The sequence below is a fragment of the Gorilla gorilla genome, chromosome 19 (genome assembly GCF_029281585.2).
Source record: "Gorilla gorilla gorilla isolate KB3781 chromosome 19, NHGRI_mGorGor1-v2.1_pri, whole genome shotgun sequence".
In the NCBI taxonomy this organism is placed as follows: domain Eukaryota; kingdom Metazoa; phylum Chordata; class Mammalia; order Primates; family Hominidae; genus Gorilla; species Gorilla gorilla.
Genome location: NC_073243.2, coordinates 21581193 through 21602336, shown reverse-complemented (window position 1 = coordinate 21602336; position 21144 = coordinate 21581193). Strand labels below are relative to the sequence as shown.

The 21144-nt window shown below is 55.4% G+C and overlaps 2 protein-coding genes across 3 annotated transcripts in view; one reads left to right on the top strand and one right to left on the bottom strand.

Moving 5' to 3' along the window:
* The window catches only part of PITPNM3 (PITPNM family member 3), a 105961-nt gene extending 92752 nt beyond the window's left edge, over positions 1 to 13209 (top strand). For both annotated transcript variants that reach the window (XM_055367294.2, XM_055367293.2), the window contains 4 exons: positions 286 to 435; positions 2604 to 2787; positions 6434 to 6562; positions 8782 to 13209. In XM_055367294.2, the coding sequence (XP_055223269.1) occupies positions 286 to 435; positions 2604 to 2787; positions 6434 to 6562; positions 8782 to 9087 (769 nt within the window). In that variant the 3' untranslated portion in view covers positions 9088 to 13209. The remainder of the gene's footprint in view (positions 1 to 285; positions 436 to 2603; positions 2788 to 6433; positions 6563 to 8781) is intronic.
* Positions 13210 to 13404: 195 nt separating this feature from the next.
* Positions 13405 to 20061, bottom strand: PIMREG (PICALM interacting mitotic regulator). The gene is made up of 6 exons (XM_031003363.3): positions 19990 to 20061; positions 19062 to 19390; positions 16710 to 17005; positions 15061 to 15156; positions 14396 to 14440; positions 13405 to 14106 (listed from the first exon to the last, which is right to left on the bottom strand). The coding sequence occupies exons 2-5, from the start codon at positions 19353 to 19355 to the stop codon at positions 14410 to 14412; spliced, it is 717 nt and encodes a 238-aa protein (XP_030859223.3). The 5' UTR covers positions 19356 to 19390; positions 19990 to 20061; the 3' UTR covers positions 13405 to 14106; positions 14396 to 14409.
* Positions 20062 to 21144: the final 1083 nt, after the last annotated feature.

Here is a 21144-nt window from a genome sequence, read left to right as displayed (position 1 = left end):
AGACCCAGGGGCCATTCTCAGCGTGGTTTCTCTCATTTCTATGGCCCTTCCAGCCAGGCCTGTCTAGAAGATGGGGTCCTTGGGGTTCTTTGTGGGCCCCCATCTCTGTCTGCATGGACAGAGGTGGATGGGAGAGGTCACCAGCCATGGCATCAGGAGATGCCACCCAGGTGCTCTCTGACCTTGACCCAGACTGAGCTCTGACTGCAGCTACAGGCTGACCTCTGGATTCCGGCTAACGTCTGACCCTGACCTCACGGCTGACCACAGGCAGGTTTCTTTCAGGGGCGACCAGACCTGTGCCATGAGCTACCTCACGGTGTTGCCCCGGGGCATGGAGTGCGTAGTGTTCAGCATTGACGGGTCCTTCGCGGCCAGCGTATCTATCATGGGAAGCGACCCCAAGGTCCGGCCGGGTGCAGTGGATGTTGTCCGGTGAGTGCCACCTTCCACGAGGGCTATATCTCCCTGGGGGGCAGGAGCCAGCAGCCCTGGGGGAAATATGTTGTTTTTCTGATTTGCTCTAGGAATTCTACTGGTCTCTGGGGCTGCGAGCTGAGAAGCCCTGGCTTTACCTCCAACAGTAATTTATTGAGTGTCCTTGGGAAAATTTCTCCTGCTTTCTAGACCTCAGCTTGTCTGTTTCTTCCTCTCTCCCTCCCTCCCTCACTTCCTTCCTCCCTCCCTCAATTCCTTCCTTTTTTCCTTCTTCCCTCCCTCCCTCCCTCCCTCCTTCCTTCCCTCCCTGCCTCCCTCCCTCCACTCGTGCACGCATCCACTGCTTTCTGAGGCCCACTGTGGCCAGGCTGTGTGCTGGGCACTGATGCAGAGCGAGCTCTTAAGTTGGAGGACACTCAGAGTCTGGTGGGGAAAATAAGTCACAGGCATGAGAAACTGTAACCCAGGACTCCAAGTGATCAGAACCTCAAGAGTAGGACAGATGCCAGGCACTGGAAGTTCCTGGGGGCTGGAGACTGCCCTGCCTCACCCCAGTAACAGTGACGGTTTTGGGGAGAGAAGACGGGCCTGGCTCCTGGGCTCCTGGGAGACTGCTGCCCTCAAGATGCCCAGCAGCTCCGTAAGAACAGGCCTAGACAGGCTGAAGCCCATTTCAGGGGGCCAGCCTCCCCCTTGTAGAGCTAGGTCATTTGTTGCCATTACAACAAATCCCTCCTGCATCACAGTCCCCCTCCCACTGCAGGGAAGGGGAGGCTGTGGTCCTTCCTCTCTGGGGGTCCATGATCCTCCCACTGCCTTCCATGGGCTCCAGGGTGCTCCCCATGGTGCTCCCCAAACCTCGACAGTCATCAGAAACTCCCCTTTTCATAAACACATCACTGGGCCCCACATCAGAACTAACCAGAATCCCTAGGGGTGATCCCTGCACCCCTGAGTTTGTGTAGAGCATCCCCAGATCCCTCAGATCATCATTCAGTTTTAGAACTCCCCATCTCTGTTAGCTGGTTCTGGTGGCAGGTGCCATAAAGGTGCCCAGCCAGGTCTGGGCTTACCTGACATCTTGCAGCCAGGATTCTGTGTGAAGTCAGCCAACCAGAGCTATCCCACTGCGCTGTGAGAGCACAGAGGAAAGAGGCTGATTCTGCTTGGGAAGCAGGGAAGGCTTCCTGGAGGAAGGGGGGTCTTGAAAGATGGAAGATGGGAATATCAGGAGATGGAGCCATAAGGGCTGTCTAGGGGAGTGCTGTGCAGCAGAAGAGCCAAGGGCTTGTTCAGGGGGCAGCAAAGCAGCTCTGGGTGGGCTGGAGAGATCCCATATGCAAAGGCAGAGCAGAGACATGGCCACAGAGGCAGAGAGAGGCCTTGAGGCTCTACCTCAGGGTGCTGGGGAGCCGGAGATGCTGTTAGACAGAGGAGTGCTGGGGTTAGATTTGCGATGTACAGGAATCACCATGGAAACACTGCAGAGGATAATAATAAAGCCAGCCACACCAAGCATACCACCTTGCTATGCATGTTTGGGATTAACTCCTTTCGTCTTCAGGACAACCTTGTGGGGTAGTTCATATTATTATGCCCATTTTACAGAGGGGGAAACTGAAACCCTGGGAGGTTGGGGAGGGTTGAGTAATCTGCCCAGGGTTACGGGGCTCAGGTTAGATGTGGGTAGGAGTAGGGGTGGAGGGAAAGAGGCCGCCCAGGAGGCTTTTGTAGTGGCCCAGGAGAGAGATGGGGCCCGAGCTAAGGATGAGAAGCAAGGCTTAAGTGAGAGGGCTGGGGAGGGTTAAAGAGTCTGGCCTGGTGAAAGCGAAAGGCTTTCTTCCTGGAGGAGGAGGAGGAGGGAGGCACAGGGAACAGGGAAGAATGAAAGGTGCCTGTCTCTGACTCTGAAGCGGCTGTGAGCAGAGGGGCAGGGGTGAGGAGATGAGTTTGGATATGGGCCTGTGGCATCTGCAGGCCTGATCCAGGGGAGATGTCCAGGGCTCAACCCAGAGAGGGGATTCGGGGTCCCCCTTGTTCTCCCTAGCACGCCTCAGACGCGTCCCTCTGACGTCTCAGGAGGGCAGCTGCGGGCAGGGCAGGCTTCTGGGCATCAGGTGGCCTGCACTGGGCAGGGCTGGACCCTTCTCATGCCATCTCGCCAGGCACTGGCAGGACTTGGGCTACATGATCCTTTACATCACGGGACGGCCGGACATGCAGAAGCAGCGGGTGGTGTCGTGGCTGTCCCAGCACAACTTCCCACAGGGCATGATCTTCTTCTCCGACGGGCTGGTGCATGACCCGCTGCGGCAGAAGGCCATCTTCCTGCGCAACCTCATGCAGGAGGTGAGTGGCCAGCCCGGGGTGGGGACTCTGTGGCTTGAGAGCGCAGCCCTCCTCTCCACCGCTCCCCATCTCTCTCCTCCCGGGTGGGGCCTTGTGATGTGCAGTCTGTAAATCCCATTCCCGTGGATCTGGCTGGGTCCTCTAGCAGCCCTGTGAGGTAGGTTATTAGTCTCGTCGTTGACAGAGGAGAAAGGTGAGGCTCCGGGGACCTGCTCTAGATCTGAGTCAGACTTTCGTCCTTTATCTCCTGACTCTTGTCTCTACATCTGGCCATTCATCCAATAAACATTTAAGTGCCGATTGTGTTCCTTACTCTGTGCTTGTTGGGGCTGCACAGAGACAAACAGAACCAGGGGGGCAGAGGATGTGCTTTCCGTGACCCGGATGTGCTTTCTGTGACCCAGATGTGCTTTCCATGACCGAAGCTATGGTTCCCACTAGCAGCACCAGGAAACTCGGGAGAAGTGCAAATTATCTGCCCTGCTTCCTTCTGCCACCCTCTTAGACCTACTCAATCAGAAACTCTGGGGAGGGGCTCAGGAACCTTTTCACAAGCCCTCCAGGGGATTCTGATGCACAGAAAGATTAATCAAGAATCCCTGACCTAGAGCAGAATAGGCGTTGACATATAATGACCAAACCCAGCCCACAGCCTGTTTTGATATGACTGGTCAGCTAAGAATGGTTTTTACACTTTCAAATGGATGGAGAGAATAATCAAAAGAATGATATTTCATGACATGAAAATTACATGAATTTCAATGTCTCTAAATAAAAAAAGTTTGATTGGAACACAGCCAAGCTCATCTGTCTACGTATTGTCTATGATTGCTTTTGCAATACAACAGCAGAATTGAGTAGTGGTGACACAGTGCGAAGCCTGATATATTTACTATCTGGCCTTTCAAAGAAAAAGTCTGCAAATCCCTGATCTAGAGGAGGAAGGACATGTCAATTGACAACTACTGGTGTGTGGTTGAAAAAGGTCCTTTTAGCAAACAGAGGAGAAAGGACTTCAGTTTGTCCAGGGAGGGCAGGGAAGGCTGCTAGGAGGTGGTAACTTTTGAGCTGAGTCTTGAAGCATGAATTTGTCAGGTAGACAGTGAAACAGCATGTGCAAAGGCACGGAGGCAGGAGAGAGCTTGGGATGTTCCAGGTTTGGGATAAGGGCAGGCAGGGTTAGACCCAGGACAAGTGGGAGCTGAGCCCTCAGAGGTTATCAGGGGCCCAAACTTGGCAAATCTTGAAAACCTTGGAAACCAGGCCAAGATCATAAATTCTCTGCTGAGGGTCACGGGGAGCCACGGAAGAGTTTAAAGCAGGGAAGTGGCAGTGTCTAATTTGGCTTATAGAAAGAGCCCATTGGTGGCTGTGTGGAGAACAGATTGGCAGGAGAAACTGGAGGCAGGGAGGCCAGTTAGGGGGCTGTTGCCCAAGCAAAAGACAGGAAGACCATAATCCAGGCAATGATGGGTATGGGATGGAGAGAAAAACATAGACAGGATTAGGAGGTGGAATAGTCGGGGCTCAGGGATGGTTGGACGCAGGGAGCGAGGAGTTCTAAGATGCCCGTGCTGGGTGACCAGGAGGGATCCAGGTGCTACACACCTGACCAAGGTCTCCATGGAGGCAGATCCTGTCCGTTCTGCTCACCAATATAGCTTCTGCATTGGGGGTGATGATGCCACATGGTAGGGACTCAATAAATGTTGGTAGAATGAATAAATGAATGAGTGAGTGAATGAGAGGGGACATGACAGGAGGACCAGGCTGGAGGGAGATGAGCTCAGCTGTGCACACGTCAAGGCTGATACAGCCACGGGACCTGATATGGCTTAGGGTAGTTCTGGGCTGCAGGTGGAGACTGGGAAACAGATGCACGAGGCGGATCAGTGGAGCCATGAGACGGGAGATGAGGCGTTAGAAGAGGCTGTGCTGGGCCACTGAGAGCAGCACAAGGAGCAGCTGAGGAACCAGGAGGAGAGTGAGGGGGAGGAGGACCAGGAGAGAGAGACGAGACTACAGGTATCGGGAGGAGAGGGCTTCAAGGAGATAGCGCCCCTTCTGCCAAGGGTGTGGGATGCTGAGAACTGTCCGGTAGACAAAGATTGGCCACCAGATGACCTTGTGAGGAAAAGACAATTCGGAAGGACAAGGGGGCAAAAGTAGTAGGGAGAGGAGCAGAGAAAGTGGGTGTCAGCTGGGAGGGTCACAAGGCAGGTAGGCAGGGCCACCAGAGCTGGAGGATCCAAGTTATAGGAGTGAGCTCAGGTGAATGAGAAGGTGGAAGGGCCAGATGAAGAGGGGCTGCTCCATCCTCTGAGCCAAAGGCCAGGTGGGAATAAACCAACCATTGAGGTGAGGGGCAGTGGGCTGAGGAAGCCCTCTCCTTGGTCCAGCATCGAAGGCAGTCACCTGCAGGATGGGGTAGGGCTCAGGGAAGGACAGGAAGAAGATGGAAGGTGAGAGCTGCGTGGCTCTGTTTCTTTAGCAGCTCTCGGTGGGCAGCATGTACAAATACACAAGGTGGATAGTGGAAAAAATTTCCAGGGCTGAGATTTGGCCAGGCAGGTGTGGGAGGAGGATGAAGGGGTGAGAGAATCTGGGGTGGAGGCAAGGACACAGGGATGCCATGGGTCACTCAGGCAGGATGAGGAAGGGGTGAGGCAGCAGGGCTGGTGCAGAAAAGACAAGTGTCAGTAAGGCTGAGAGCAGCCAGGTGGGGGCTGGCCGAGAAGTGGTGGGGAGGGGGCAGAAGCCCTGAGCGGAGCGGACGTGTGGAAGGAAGTTCACAGTTAGAGGGGCAGGTTCTGAGTTTGGTCCTGGAAGTGACGGCCACTGACGTGAAAGAAGGTGCAAAGCTGCCAGGCCGGGTGGGAGGTGGTAGATCCTTCACGTCACACAGACTGTGGGTCATCCCAGTGATGGTGGGGCTTGGCAGGAAGGAAAGCTTGTGACCCAGGACCAAAGTCTCCAATGGCTTGAGAGGAGTGTGAGTGGGAGAAAAAGAGGATGACAGTGACAGGAGGCACACAGTGAGGGGCAGCTGGGTGGCGAGCACATCACAGGAGGAGGTAGTTTGATCGGGTTTATCCTGGGGAGGGGAGGGAAGGGTGATGGTCTGGAAGTGCCCCTGGAGCAAGACGGACCTTGTGCAGTTCTCTGAATTGAATTGGGGATTCTGGGGTCGGGGAGGGGGGCGGTCATCACACCAGCCAGTGAGAGGCAGTGGGCACATGGCAAGCTGCAGTGTGGAGCGGTGTGGACGGCACAGGATCAGGAGCCAGGCAGAACTGGCCTCCAGTCCTGGCCCTGTGAGCCAGAAACCTGGAACTCAATTTCCTTATCCACAAAGGAACGCTTGCCTTCATTATTACTTAACCTGAGTGTACTGCTGCTGGAGGCGGGGCCGGTAAATGGTGTGGTCACGACTGTTTACTGGGCAGAGACCTGGGTTGGGCCTGGGGTGCAGGGAGGGGCAGCCACTCTGAGGGTTCATTCCTGACACAGGGTGGCCCCATGGCTTGGAGTCTACCAGAGTGCACATAAAGGGTCCCCAAGCAGGGGCCCCCTGGGGTTGGGCTGGGAAGGCTTTCCAGGGGGTGCGCTGGCCTCACTCTCCCCCTATGCCTGCCCTGTGTTTCAGTGCTTCATCAAAATCAGTGCGGCCTATGGCTCTACGAAGGACATCTCTGTCTACAGTGTGCTGGGCCTGCCTGCCTCCCAGATCTTCATTGTGGGCCGGCCCACCAAGAAGTACCAAACCCAGTGCCAGGTGGGTGGAGGTGGGGCTGGAGGCGGGGAGTTGTGAGGGAGGTCAGGGAAAGGGATAGAGGGAGTAAGCACTTCATTCATTCATTCATTTGTTCATTCCCCCATTTGCTCATTCATTTATTCAACAAACACTTCGGGGTGCCTGCCTTGGGCCAGGGCCTGTGTTGGGTGCAGGGGGAGAATCCCAAGTGGAGTCAGATGCAATGAACTTCAGTGTAGTGGCGAGATGGACACATTTGCAGTTGGTGACAGTGGAGTGTAACAAGTGCCATGATGTATGACAGGGAGCACAGGGAACTGTGGGGCCCTGGAGAGGGACTGCTAACCCAGACTCCAGGGCAAGGTTGGGTTTCCGGAATTTGAAGGAATGGTCCAGGAAGGGCCTGAGATTGAGAAGAATATTTGTGACAGAGGCAGCAGCAAAAGCCAAGGTCAGGAGGTGACACAGAACATGTATATTCTGGGAACTGCCAGTGACTCAGCTTGGCTGCATGGGACGTGAGGTGGGAGGTGGGGGGGCGGGGCTAGAACGGTCAGTGCAGCCAAGATGGCCTGTGTGGGGACTCTGAGAGGGTGTGGGATGAGCAGGTGTGTGATTCAGGAAGCTCCCTCAGGCTGCAGGTGGAAGGCGGTTCAGAGGAAGGAAAGAAAAGCCGAGAGGACATTGAAGAGAAAGTGGAGGGTCTGAGAGGCATTTTTTGGTAGGGGATGGATTGGGTTTGGTAATGCCCAGATCAGATGTGCAGGATGAGAGAAAGGGAAGGTGGAGGACAGCTACTTGGTCTGTGGCTTGGGTGACCACGTAGGAGGTGCCACTATTGGAATCGCGCAGCGGGTGGAAGGGAAGGAGTGAACCTCCCTCTGGGGCATGTCAAGTGTGCAATGCCTGAGAGTGACCCGCGGGTAGAGGGTCAGGAGATGGTAGCGTCTCCCAGTTGGGAACTCAGAGGCCCTGCTTCTCAAACTCTGAAGTGCACAAGCATCACCTGGAGATCTTGTTGACAGGCATATTCTGATTCCACAGGCCTAGGGGCGGGGAGAGGGCCTGAAGTTCTGCCTGACAAGGTGCCAGGTGGTGTTGATGCTGCCAGAGTCCATGGACCACATATTGAGTAGCAAGGCTCTGGACACAGCCGGAAGGACTGGCAAGGAGGGCAGTCGCAGGGCTCAGAAAAATGACAAGAGGCATGGAGAGGCTGCGTGACAGGAGGGACTTTGCAGGATTCCAGTGAGCCAAGTGACAAGGATGGGCGCTTCCCCACCCTCAATAATCCAGAGGCCAAGCACCCTGGCTCATGCCTGTAATCCTGGTGCTTTGATACGCAGGATTGCTTGAGCCCAGGGTTCAAGGCCAGCCCTGGCAACATAGTAAGACGCTGTTTCTACAAAAGATTTAAAAAATGAGCTGGGCGTGGTGGCATGTACCCGTGGTCCCAGTTACTCGGGAGGCTGAGGCTGGAGTATTGCTTGAGCTGGCGAAGTTGAGACTACAGTGAGCTGAGACTGGGCTACTGCACTCCAGCCTGGGCGACACAGTGAGACCCTTTCTCAAATAAATAAATTAATTAATTAAAATAAAATAAAATAGGAAAGAAAATCCAGAGAACTCTGGTGTGACCCATGGGTACAGGTATAGATGCATGGTTGTCCAAAGCAGGATGGGGACCCTGGAACAGTAAAGAGCTCCCGACTTCCCCAGGGTTCCTTGGAGAAGCTGGAGGTGCCTCCGTAGAGTGTTCCCGGGAAATGATGGGGACAGGATCAGGATAAGGGGCCTGCCCCACCCCTCCGCCTGATGCCTGTCCCTTCCCCTTCCCTCCTCTCCCTTCCCTTCTTCCGCTTCCGTTCTTCTCCCTCCCGTCCCCTCTTCCCCTCCCATCCCCTCTTCCCCCTTCCCTCCTCTCCCCTCCCCTCCTTTCGCCTTCCCTCTTCCCCCTCCCCTCCCTTCCCCTTTTCCCCCTCCCCTCCCTTCCCCTCTTCCCCCTCCCCTCCCTTCCCCTCTTCCCCCTCCCCTCCCCTCTTCCCTCTTCCCTCCTCTCCCCTCCCCTATTCCCCCTCCCCTCCCTTCCCCTCTTCCCCTTCCCCTTCTCCCTCCCATCTCCTCCCCTCCCCTCTTCCCCCTCCCCTCCCTTCTTCCCCCTGCGCTGCTGCCCTGCCCTGCCCTGCCCTGCCCTCCCCTGCCCTCCCCTGCCCTCCCCTGCCCTCCCCTGCCCTCCGCAGTTCCTGAGCGAGGGCTACGCCGCACACCTGGCCGCGCTGGAGGCCAGCCACCGCTCACGCCCAAAGAAGAACAACTCGCGCATGATCCTGCGCAAGGGCAGCTTCGGGCTGCACGCACAGCCAGAGTTCCTGCGGAAGCGCAACCACCTGCGCAGAACCATGTCAGTGCAGCAGCCCGACCCGCCTGCCGCCAACCCCAAGCCCGAGCGGGCCCAGAGCCAGCCCGAGTCGGACAAAGACCACGAGCGGCCGCTGCCGGCGCTCAGCTGGGCGCGTGGGCCGCCCAAGTTCGAGTCGGTGCCCTGAGGGGTGGGCTGTGCTCAGAGCAGGGAGCGGGGGGCCCAATCAGGCTGCCTGCGGGGACGGGAGGGGGCTGCCCTCTCCCCGACACAGGCGTTTTCCTGCTTTTTCCCTCCCGTGTCTGTCCAGCAGTGTCCGACCAGAGCGGGGAGGGATCCTGCCCGAGCCCGGGGGGCTCCCTGAGCTGCGACGGGGTGAGGTCCGGGGATCTCGGTGCAGCCACTGCTGCCTCCCACGGGCCTGCGACCGCAAGCCCAAGTCAGGGTTCATGTTTGTGTCATCCTGGGGGCAGGCTTGCCCGGAGCTGAAGCGTTTGGGCAAAGTCGACCACCCTTCTGCGTCCCCAGGCTTCACAGCGAGCTAGGCAGGCCCTCAAGGGGGCAGGCCCTCAAGGGGGCAGCCCCAGCCTCGGCACCAAACGCCGCTGGCAGGCACAGCCTCTGGGCTGTCTTGTGGAGGTGTGAGTGGCATTTGTGCCCGCCCTTCCTGTGGTTTGGGTCACCATTTTGGGGTTGGCGCTCTTATGGCAAGATGGCCACTTTCTGGGAGTGAGAGCACATCCCCGGGCTCATGTTACGCCGTGAGAGCACATCCCCGGGCTCGTGTTGCGCCGTCTCTGTCCACAGCCCTCGGGGGGTGGGGTCTGGTGCTGACGGTCTGTCCTGCAGCTGTCCATTGTCCCCAACCCCCGTTGTCCTCAGTGTCCTCACCATTTCCCTGTGGCCCTGGAGGCCAGGGCTTCCTCTTCCCGGAGCCCTGCCTCATGCCCTCCCTTGGGAGGCTGCAGCCTTGGGCTCTGGCTCAGCTGGGCTGGCTGTGAGCCCCTGAGCTGGTTGCTTGCCCTCTCTGGGCCCCGTCTTCCTTCTGTTATTGGAGGGGTCCCCCTAGCTGAGATTGGTGTGAGTCTTTGACTCCCAAGATGTCCTGCAGTTTGGCCCATTGAGGCTCTTCAGGCCTAAGGGTCCCTCCGAGTGTCCTGTGACCCACACCTTTCGCACAGCCTGGGAGAGGGGGGTCTGGGTGGGCTGGAAAGGAGGGGCTCTTAAAGGAGCCTCTCTGGGTGGGCCGGGAAGGGATCCCTACTCCACGGAGAGGTGCAGCTGGTTTGCCTTGCACTGGGTGTCCCAGGGACAACCCATCTCCATCTCCTGCCAAAAGGTTACTGATCGGGCTCCCCATAACCCCAGCTCTGCCAGGACCCTTTTATCCTTTTTGGCTCCCAGAGGCATAGAGCTGAGATTCCACGGTTCTAGGGGTTCCTGGAAGTTTGGCTCCAACTGTTGTATTCTCTTCCCTTTCCCCTGCCGCTCAGTTTGTGCCCATAACCTCCTCCTGGGTAGTCCCCTGAGGTTGGCAGGACTTGGCCCTTCTGGGGCCCCTAAAGCCTGCTCAGGCCCTCCTGCTGCTGAACCTTGGCCTGGGCACTGCTTTCCTGCATCCTGGAAAACCCCGACTCCCTGGCCCAGGCCCACACCTGCTGTGTGGGGCTGCCCACGTGGCCACTGAGCCCCCATAGGCTGCCATCAAGGCTGGTCCCAGCAATTTCAGCCAGGCTGCCCCAGGGCCCAGACATCTGTATACACAGCAGGCACCTGTGTCAGCTCAGTGTCGCTTCTGCTCAATGTCTACCTCTCGCGGCTCCCATGCAGCCAATGACGCTGCTGGTGGGGGCGGCTGGCACCACCGTTGTGAATTGCCTGGCAAATTGGGTGCCCTCCTGGAGCTGGAGGGGTCTGGGCTCCTAACCCCCATCCCTGCTCTCTCCACTAGAAATGTGTCTTCAGTCTGCCAGCTCTTCTGCTCTACTTCCAGTGCTGCATCCTGCACTCAAGCCCAGGGCTGCTGGCGAGTCTATGGGGAGGAGTGCGGATCAGGCTCAGCCTCAGCCTCAGCCTCCTCTATGGTCCTGTCTCCTGGTGGTTCACAGGTGCCCATCCCCCCTTTAACATTTCACAGTTCTTGGCTTTCCAAAGGCACCAGCTTGTATGGCATAGCCACCCCAACCCTAATCCCCCAAATATCCTGATTTAAACTTGGGCAGACTTATTGATTCTTGAAAACTCTACCATCTCCTTTTTGCAGAAGGCACTGGTTACACTAAAATGATAAAATAATTAGTATGAGGTACTTTGCTCCCAGTTAGATTCCCTCTTCCCTGAGAACCCCAGGCTAGGCGAGAGAGGGAGAGGGAGAGAGAAAGAGAGAGAGAGAGAAAGAAAGGAAGACAGAGAGAGGAAGGCAGAGAGAGAGGGAGAGAGAAAGAGAGAAAGAAAGGAAGACAGAGAGGAAGGCAGAGAGAGAGGGAGAGAGAAAGAGAGAAAGAAAGGAAGACAGGAAGGCAGAGAGAGAGGGAGAGAGAGAAAGAAAAGACAGAGAGAGGAAGGCAGAGAGAGAGAGAGGAAGACAGAGAGAGGAAGACAGAGAGAGAGGAAGACAGAGAGAGAGAGCGAGCTCATGAGCCAGGATCCCTGGGGAATTTGAAGTCAGTGTGACCAGGGTTCTGTGGCTCTGGGGTCAGAGCTGGGACACAGGACCCAGCAGGAGGGCCACCACCCCTTCCTTTTGGAAGCAGCTCTGGTTCCAAGCGGCAATCAGGTAGGAGGATCGGGGCTTTGGCTGATGATGCACACACAAGATGCTGATGGTGTACGGTGAGATATTGTGAACGCAACAACTGGAGCTGTAGTTGGTGTGTGTGAATGTGTGTACCTGCGGTTCTGTTTAGTGGCGAGACAATGTATGTTTCAGTACTGCTTTCACGGCAACTGTGTGATGCATATGCTCTTTCTACACTAGCGGTTTGTTCAGTTTTGTCTGTCCAGTTAAGTTGGAGAAAGAACCAAGTTGTGTTGTTCTCTGGAGGGGGTGCCGCTGCCTCTCCTTGAGTAGTTCTGTGACCCCCAATCCAGCTGTTTTCTAGAGAATCCTTCTAGCTTCTGGTATGCCTGCTCTCCAGCAGCTGGAAACAGATCTTCCTGCCTGACCAAAGCTCCTTGTTTCTTGTGTGGCATGTTTGTTCTTCCCGATCCGGCGGCTGTCGTAGCCGAGGGCCTGCCTGCCACCTTCCTTTATCATTTGCCCTGTTGGGGTTCAGGGTGCATCCTTAGCCCAGGACCTGCTCTTCCAGCATCATGGGTTTTTTCCTAAAGATCTCAACGGCTCCCTTGGGCTCCATAAAATATTTCTTTTTTAAAAAAGCAGACTCCTTTCATGCATTGGGATGAACGGCCCTCTTGTCTGGGTGCTGGGCTACGGCAAACAAATGTGTTTGAATCCCAGTATTCCAGAGATTCCTGGCGGTGGGCTCTCTAGAAGAGGCGAGGCTGGATCTCACGGTTTTTAAACTGTATTTTTACCCCTTTGGGACCCATACCTGTGCCCTGGAGTCTTTCGTGAGGCACGTGGATCCTCTGCATCCTCACTCTCCCCCCTAGCCCAGGTGCAGCCCCGGGAGGGGTGCCCTGACCCCGCCTTAAACAACCAACTTTCCCACCCAATCCCATCTGGCGGGGGGGTTTGGGTGCCAAGTGCCCTGGAAACCTATTGTCTTTTGGCTCAGCCAAAAGAAACATTCCCTCCTTCCTTTCCTTCCGGGCTTGGGGGAACCTTCTTAAAAATCATAGTTAGGGTTAAGTCCAAGCAGTGAGGCCTGACCTGGGCTCTGCTCTCCTTGTTGAGACACTAACAGGCAGTTGGGAGGAAAATCTGCATTTGACTCCACCCTCTTTGGGGCAAAGGAGAAGCAGGTGACCCGAGGCGGGGCAGGCCAGAGGAGGGCGACTCGTGCACAGGGACCCCCACCCTTGGACCCCGCTGTCCTTTTCTAGTTGTTTACTTGGTGGTGGCAGCCAGTCTGACCTTGTCTGTGGTCTGACTGTTCCTAAGTGTGTAACTTTCAGTATTATCTGTGACAGATGGTTCTGTGGTGAAAAAGGTTTATTATATTCCTTACGGCTGCCTTGTACAAAATCCGTTAGAAACGCTAATGTAAGATATCAGATTTCTAACAAGACAAAAACAGCATTATGGAGTTAAAAGATTTTTACAACTGGGTCTTGATTTTGATGTGAGCTGGTTTTTAGCTCTCAAATGTTGTCACTTAAATAAAAACCTTCTTTGCCTTTACAATGTGTTTTGGTCTGAAGTGAGTTGAGAAACCTTTCCCTTTCTACATGTTCTCCCTGGGGTGGGACTGGGAGGCAGACTGGCTCGGAGCAGAGGTGGATGAGGGCCAGACCCCAAACCACAAATTACAAATCTATAGCCCAGAGTGGTGTGGGAGGGCGGGGGAGGTTGGAGGTTGCTGGTGAAAGGGAACAGATGTCAAATGCAAATAGTCTTTATTATGAGAAAGCAGTGTTATCTAGGAAAGTCACACGCTGGTTTCTTTCTAATAAAATGACAAAGCAGGTTTCTTAAATAATTTACAAAGGGGAGAAATTGCTCTTGAACAGGGCTACCTCTCCCGGCACATCCACAGTGCTCTGCATTGAGCATATAAATAGGTACCTGTGAGCCCAGGGTCGTAAGCCTGGAAATATCTCCTATGCCTTCCTCCGAGTCCCTGGTAGGGAAAGCAGGGATGAGAGTGGGGCCCTCAAGAGCCTTGGCACCGGAAACACAGTGGGTGAGTGACTCTGCGGATGACTCCCCAAAAACCAGGCACCTGGGTACACAGCTAAGAGCTCTCAAATATCTGATGCTAGCACTTCATGTTATAGATGAGGCAAATAGAAGGCTCAAGGTCAAGCGTACGATGAGTTTCTAAGCTCAAGAGTCCCCTAGGAAAGCAGAAGGAACAATTCTCCCCCTCTGCAAGGTCTCCCCAAGACACTCTCAGGCTATGGCAGGCAGTCACTGATGGGTCCAGATGTGGCCGGAGCAGGGGGCTCTGAGCCCCTTGTTAGGTGCTTGTTAGCAGTGGCCCAGGGGTACTGACGACTCCAGGGGTTTTTCCAGGAAGCTCACGGGGAAGCATAGACATCCTTGAGTATGAAGCCTTGGCGGTCAGACAGGGCTTGTTTCCTGCAAGACAGAGCTGCCTTTTTCACTGTGCTCAAGGTAGGAGAAGTAGGGATGCCTTTCCCTGCTCACTGCGGGGTGGGGGGTGCTGGAAGGTGGCTGTAGCTACTTGGGGCCCCCAGCGTGCTGTTAATGACGGGGTCAGTGAGGTTAGCAGCTCTGGCTTCAAGCAGCAAGTAGGTACTACCTACTCTGCTGTGCCCATCAGCTCTGTGGGCTTTTTCTTTAACTTGCTCATGCATGAGGTGGAGGAGAAGGACAGTGAGAAAGACTCTTGGGAGGTGGGCATTACCTGCAGGCACTTCCTCAGTCATGAATGAGAGAGACGATGTCACCACTAGAGAGAAGGGGACGGATTGATGCCACTGGGTGTGGTGGGCTCTGAGAGGGCCCTCCCAGCCTGAGCTACACAAGATCAGACCCAGAAATGTGGTAGGAATATGGCCCCTCAACACATAGAGCTGGCAGGGCCCAGCCTTAGAGCCCATCATGGCCATTATACAAGTGGAATGGGGAAACAGCCCCAAGTTAGGGGAGGTCCACAACCGAGGCCCTGCCCCCAGGATGGGGCCATGAGCAGACAGACCAGGAACTCCATAGCAGTCAGGTTGCTTTTCCCAATTCCATAGGCAGGCAGGGCACAGACGAGCCATGGAGAGTTCTGGAGGAAGGGCAGGTTTTTCAGGAACCAGCCAGATGTGAGGTTCCAAGTGATGGACAAACATGGGGGCCCAAGGCCCAGAAGACCACACACATTCAGGCTACATCCTTTACCATCACCCCAGTCCAGGTTTTTGTCCTTTCTCATGTTTGAGATGAGGGAGACTGAGGCCCAGAGAGGGGCAGAGACTGGCCAGGGTCACACAGCAGGTCAGAGCAGAACCAACGCCTGCCTACAAAGATGGCTGGAGGGGCCCTCCCGGCCCCTTCACTTTGAAGCATGGGATGCCAACTCACCTCTCTTCCGCCATAATGGCTTCATCTAGCTCTTGGGACAGCTTCTGGAGATGCTGAATTCCCACCCCCACAGGCTCTAGGTCACTGTCAGACTCGCTGCATGAAAGAAAAACCACACCAGTAACTAGTTGGAAACTCCTGGCAGGAGCCCCTTGCAACCAGGTACTGGGGTGTGGTCTGTGGGCCCAGATGACCCTGGCGGGCTGGGCTTCACTCCAGACCCTCACTCCAGGAGGTGACCTCAGAGCGACAAACAGAGAGAAGATCAAGATCCACGAGGCCAAGGTCACGGGCAAGTGATTTTGCAGCTTCCGAACTTGGAAACTGAGCCTTAGCTCTCCAGGTGGCTTCAAAACTTGCTTCTGGGCTCACTAGGAGGCTTGGGTGAGTGTGGTTGTGTCAGAACTAAGCTCAGCTCTTCCTTTACGGACAGAGAAACTAAGGTCCTGAAGGATTTTCTCAGGTTCTCTGCTGGCTCTGGGCGCGGAACCGGGTCAGAATACAGATGTGGAGAGTATTTTTGAAGTGTACACAAGACTTATTTTAGCTTGCAGGTTTGCGAAGAGCCACCTGGTCACTTACATGCATCCTGGTGACCACCTGCCACAACACAGGTGCAGCGGCTAGGCAGCCTTCCCTGAGAGCTCCGAGATGGGACCAGGAAACTGCCAGGGACTGCGGATTGGGATGAGCTTCACCCCCTGCCCTGAGCCAGGCCACTTTCTGGGCCTATCTGAGAACTAGAAGATTCTGCAAGGCAGGCCAGCTTGATCGGTGGGGCAGAACATCCAGATGATCTGGACCCCAGCCTTTACTCCTCTGTTTCCTACAGGATGACCCTCAGGCTAATCACCAAACCCCTCCGGACCTCCGTTTCCTTACCTGTCAAATGGGACAAACAGAGCCTGCCTTAATTACAGCTCAAAGTTCCTATTAGGCTAAAGAAAGATGCTAGCCCTCAAAGAGATCTGGGGAAAAATTCAACAGCCCAAAGCTGCTATACAGCCTTAACTAACACACTCCATTTCCCCCTAAAACTCAGCCGGAAAGTTGAAATACAATCCTTAGGAATCTAGTTGTTGTTTTGTTTTCTTTCTCTCTTTTTTTTTTTTTTTTTTTTTTTTTGAGACAGGGTCTGGCTCTGTGGCCCTGGCTGGAGTGCAGTCGCGCGATCTCAGCTCAATGCAACTTCCACCTCCCAAGTTCAAGCGATTCTCCTGCCTCAACCTCCCAAGGAGCTGGGATTACAGGTGTGCACCACCACGCCCAGCCAATTTTGTATTTTTAGTAGAGATGAGGTTTCACCATGTTGGCCAGACTGGTCTCCAACTCCTGACCTCAGGTGATCCACCCGCCTTGGCCTCCCAAAGTGCTGGGATTACAGGTGTGAGCCACTGCGCCCAGCCTGTTTTCTCATTTTCTGATGAGCAAATACATGCACTGGATATCTGCTAAAGCAGGACACACATTTAACAGTAAGAATAATAATAACACAATATGACGCTGCTCAGGGTGCCCCTGGCTCCAGGTAGCCACAGGGGGTGCCAAGAAACCCCTAGGGCCCAGTTGGTGTCTGGGAGGTCAGACAGCAGGGATTGTGCCCAGGCTAAAAGGCCACCAGCCCCGGGGTGAAGCACTATCCCACTTGCCTGGGAGAGCAGAGGGGCTCTGTTGAGGAGTAGGGGCTCCGGAAGGCAGCCTCCCGCCTTGATCGCCGTAACGGGTGGGCACGTGAGCCCATCCGGGCAGAGAGGCGGTAATGCTCCTTCTCCCAGGGGTCTGCGGCTGAGTGGGCAGGGGCGGCTCCAGACAGCCGGGTGCTCTTCTGGCTCAGGCTGTGAGTTGGGGATCCACTGCCCTTCTGTGCTCCTCTCTTGCGCCTCCTGGCCTTCACCTGGGTCTCCACCAGCCACTTGGTGCCACTTTGGCAGGACTCCTGGATTCTCTGGAACAGGCAAATGGAAAGGTTAGCACAGACAAAACCAAAAGTTAGGCCGGGCGCGGTGGCTCACGCCTATAATCCCAGTACTTTGGGAGGCCAAGGCAGGCAGATCACCTGAGGTCAGGATTTTGAGACCAGCCTGGCCAACATGGTGTAACCCCATTTCTACTAAAAATGCAAAAAAAAATTAGCCAGGCGCGGTGGCGGGTGCCTGTAGTCCCAGCTATTTGGGTGGCTGAGGCATGAGAATTGCTTGAACCCGAGGCGGAGGTTGCAGTGAACAGAGATCGCACCATGGCACTCCAGCCTGGGCGACAGAGTGAGACCCTGTCTCGAAAACAAACAAACAAACAACAACAAAAAAACCAAGGGTGAGCTACCCTGGTCTCCAGACCATACAAGCAACCCCTACACTCAGCAAGTGTCCTGTAAATACAGGCTATTGTTAGTCTCCAGGGTGAAGGATGTGAATGACTCCTCATGGAATGAGTCCACGGCTGGGACCCAGCTCAGAGCTCTTGGATATGACAGCAGCAGTCAGCAGCAGGAGGACCCCCCTGGTGCCTGGGACCTGTTTGTCTAAGTCCAAACTCTCTTTCCAGACAGAGGTTGACCCCAGGACTGAAGGAGAGGGCCCCAAAAGAACAGGCCACCCCGCCCAGCACCCTCTGCACACCAAGAGAGCACCTGTCTTCTTGCCTCGGGTCTCACTCACTCTATCCACCCTCCACAGTGGTCCATAGTGATCCTTCTAAAGGGCAGTTCTGACCGTGACACTCAACTGCTCAAAACTCTTCTGTGGCTTCTTGTTGCCCATAGGACCAAGCCCCAACTCTTGGGCCTTTCACACCAGCTGGGTGACGGCCATGAAGGCTCTTCTTCACCAGCTAGACTGTCTTTGCCTTGGCAAGCCAGAGCCCAGGGTTTGGAGCGAAGCCCAAGTTAAATTTGATGAGTTATGTGACCTTGGACAAATTCATTTCATTTCTCTGATCCCTGAGGGTGGTGAAAACAATCAAAAAGTGCTTCCAAATAAGGACTAACATTTGGCTCAGAGAGCTCTCTGCAGAGGGTCCAGAAAGAGCCACCCACTTTCTGGAGAATTCTTTCATCTTGAGAATTCCCAATGAGACACCGAGGAGAAACCTCTGCAGCCCCCAGTCCTCTCCCTGGAGGTCTGTTCATCCTAATGGCTTCTGTCCTTTCTAAGTGACATGTCTACACCTCCAGCTCTGGGTTTAAAGATGCATCCCTTGAAGGGTCCATAGACACTTACATCCAATATAAGGATGTCTTCCTGACAGCAGCTCTCATTTGACAGCATATCCCCTCTAACTGACCTTCTCGGCAGCTCCTGAAGTTTATCCCCTGCAAGTCCAAACCCTTAGTCTCCTTCAGGAGCATCTTTGCCTCTATCCCCTTCTCCATCACGTAGCTAAAGGGCAAATTCTAATATGCTAATTAGACCAGACTTTCCACTGTTTAGAATCCTCCGGACTCCTGATCATTCCTGGGAGAGTTCTAAGCTCCTTCATATCCTTTCCCCCTGCTCTACCTTGCTCTCTGTCGTCTGTTTATACCCAGACTACAATTCTGGCTCTCCTCAGGGGTACACAGCTGAGTGGGCAGTACACCTTGCTTTCCCTCAGCTCTAGGCCTGGACTTGCACTATTTCCCCTACCCTAAATACCCCTTGACCTTTGCTTCCCTGGGTGAACTCTGGAATCACCTCCTCTGGGAAGCCTTCACCGACTAAGCTTGAATTTGGTGAGCCCTCACTATTGGTCACTTGCTTTGCAATTTCCTATCACGTACAGCTCTTATCACCTGGTATTGTGAGCATCTGTTTCCTCCAAGACATGCTTTCATTCACTCATTCAACTATTTGTTGAGCACCTATATGTGCCAGGGACTATTTGGGGTGCTGGGGAAACAGCAGTGAACTAACCAAAGTCTCTGTCTTCATGAAGTCTATATTCTTGAGGCTCTTTGAGGGCAGGAACTGTGTGGCACCAAGGAAACACTCCATAAAAAAGATGATTAGTGTTGTCAGTATTACCTGGGACACGGCACCCAAAGCACTCTTAGCTGAGCGAGCTGCAGCCTGGAGGCCCTGCTGACCTGGCTCTGGGGTTTCCAGGCGTTTCCAGGAGGGCCCTGCGCGGAGGTTGAGGTTGACGGCTCTCAGGGGCAGCCTCCTTTGGAACTGTCTGCACAGGGACCCCAGGGCCCCTACAGAGGTCTCCTGATGGCTGACCACAGGCTGCAGCTCCTTGCTGTCCTCCAGCTGCTCCTGGTGCTGGAGAGATCTCCGGCGCACGGAGGTCCCCATGCTCTGCCACCGAGAAGCCATCTGCCTGGCCAAGAGTCTTCTCTGTCCACTAGACCCTAGGGAGGAGGGCGAAAGGCAGATCACCAAGGCATTCCCCATACCCATTCCCAGGCCCCACAGAGACCCTGGACACGGGAAGAGACGGGATGCAGCGGGGTGGCGGGGGCGGGCGGGGAGCGGGCGAGTTGGTAAGTGTGGGTGCAGGAAGGAGGATGCTTCCTGGAAGAGGGGCCTCGGGTCAGCAGCATTTCTGATGTCCCGCCCTTCAAGTTTCCAAAACAGTTGTCTTTTCATCCCAGCCTCCTTCCTCTCTCTGGCTCAGGCGAGGAGGGGAGGCAGGGTCAAGACACGCCGTAGCCGAGCTTCAGCGCTGGGCCCAGGACACGATCACCATCTTCTTCACCAGCTCGCCCAGACCAAACGCGCCCCCGCCCAGACCCCGGCCTTCCCACCAGACGCCCCGATTTCGATCCGACTTCTTGTGGTACCCAGACGACCCCACAGGCCGTGCGTGTCCGAACCTGGTGCCCTCCCCTGTGAACAGAACCTGATGCCCTCCCCTCTGAACAAAAAAATTGTTTTGAGTCCAGATCGCGCCATTGCACTCCAGCCTGGGCAACAAGAGCGAAACTTGTTGTGCCCAGCCCGCACTCACCCGACACCACTAAGGCCGAGCACAGCCGCAGCACAGCTGCTCCTCGCCCACCGCAGCCGATTTGAAACTCTGCGCGGCTCCGCCCCCGGCCCCGTCCTCACAGCTGATTGGTTCCGTCCCCGCCCCCGCCCCGGGGATCCGATTGGCTCCCTCTCTCGCGGCTGCAAATGCTGCGCTTGGATTGGCCCGGCCGTGCCCATTCATCGCTCCGGCCCCCGCCCGGCCGCCAGCCTCGTGGCTCCGGGCTTTGTATCCTGCGTCCCGCTCGCGCCACTGCCCTTGCTAGCCCAGCCCCCGCGCATCGCACGCCGGGTCCCCTCCCTGGAGCGCGCACAGGGTTCAGGCTGCTCTGACCCATGGGGTGGAGGCGGAGGTCCTGGGACCTAGGCCTCCTGGCTCAGGCCCCAGGCCCCAGGCCCGGCAGCGGGCAGAGACCCCTCTCATCCTGCCAAGGGGTCTGGCTTTTCCTTCTTGCTCAGTGGTTTTGTCAGAAGGAGCCAGGGACTGGCAGTGCAGAGCCCTGGGTTCCCAGAGACGTTTTCTTTCAAATTTCCCTCCTGACCCTCCCTTCCTGTGACAAGACACTGTCCCTCTCTGAGTTCCCCATACTCGCCATCCACGCTCCGCCCTCCCTAGAAAACGCGTCCCGGAAGCGGGGATAGACCAGAGTACCGGTCTGCCCTCCTCCCGTCTACACCGGCTCCCCGACCTCGCCTTGCCCCACGCATCCCTCCCTCTCTCCAGCGGAATGCCTGCCTCTCTTCTCCTTAGCATCCAAACAAAATCAGCCATTATAAAGCTCTCTCCAGCTCATCCTTCTCCTTTCGGTGACCTCAGAGCAGTGCTGCCCACTCCTCCGGCTGGTTTCTTTGTTACTTCTCCTCACAAGAGCCTGAGATGATGGCTTCTTGAGACTCTGTCTTCAGCCCTCTCCGTTTCTGGGTGGTCTCACCCACTCCTTTGGCCTCAGTGATTTCCAAGGAAAGGATGATGATAATGATTAACGTGTATATGGCACTTAGTATGCACAGGTACCGGTGTTGCAGTTTATTAACTTATTTGATCCTCTGCTATGGTTTGAATGTGTCCCTCAAATTTCACATGTTGGAAATGTAATGCCCAAATTCATATATCGGTGGCATTTTTTGTTTGTTT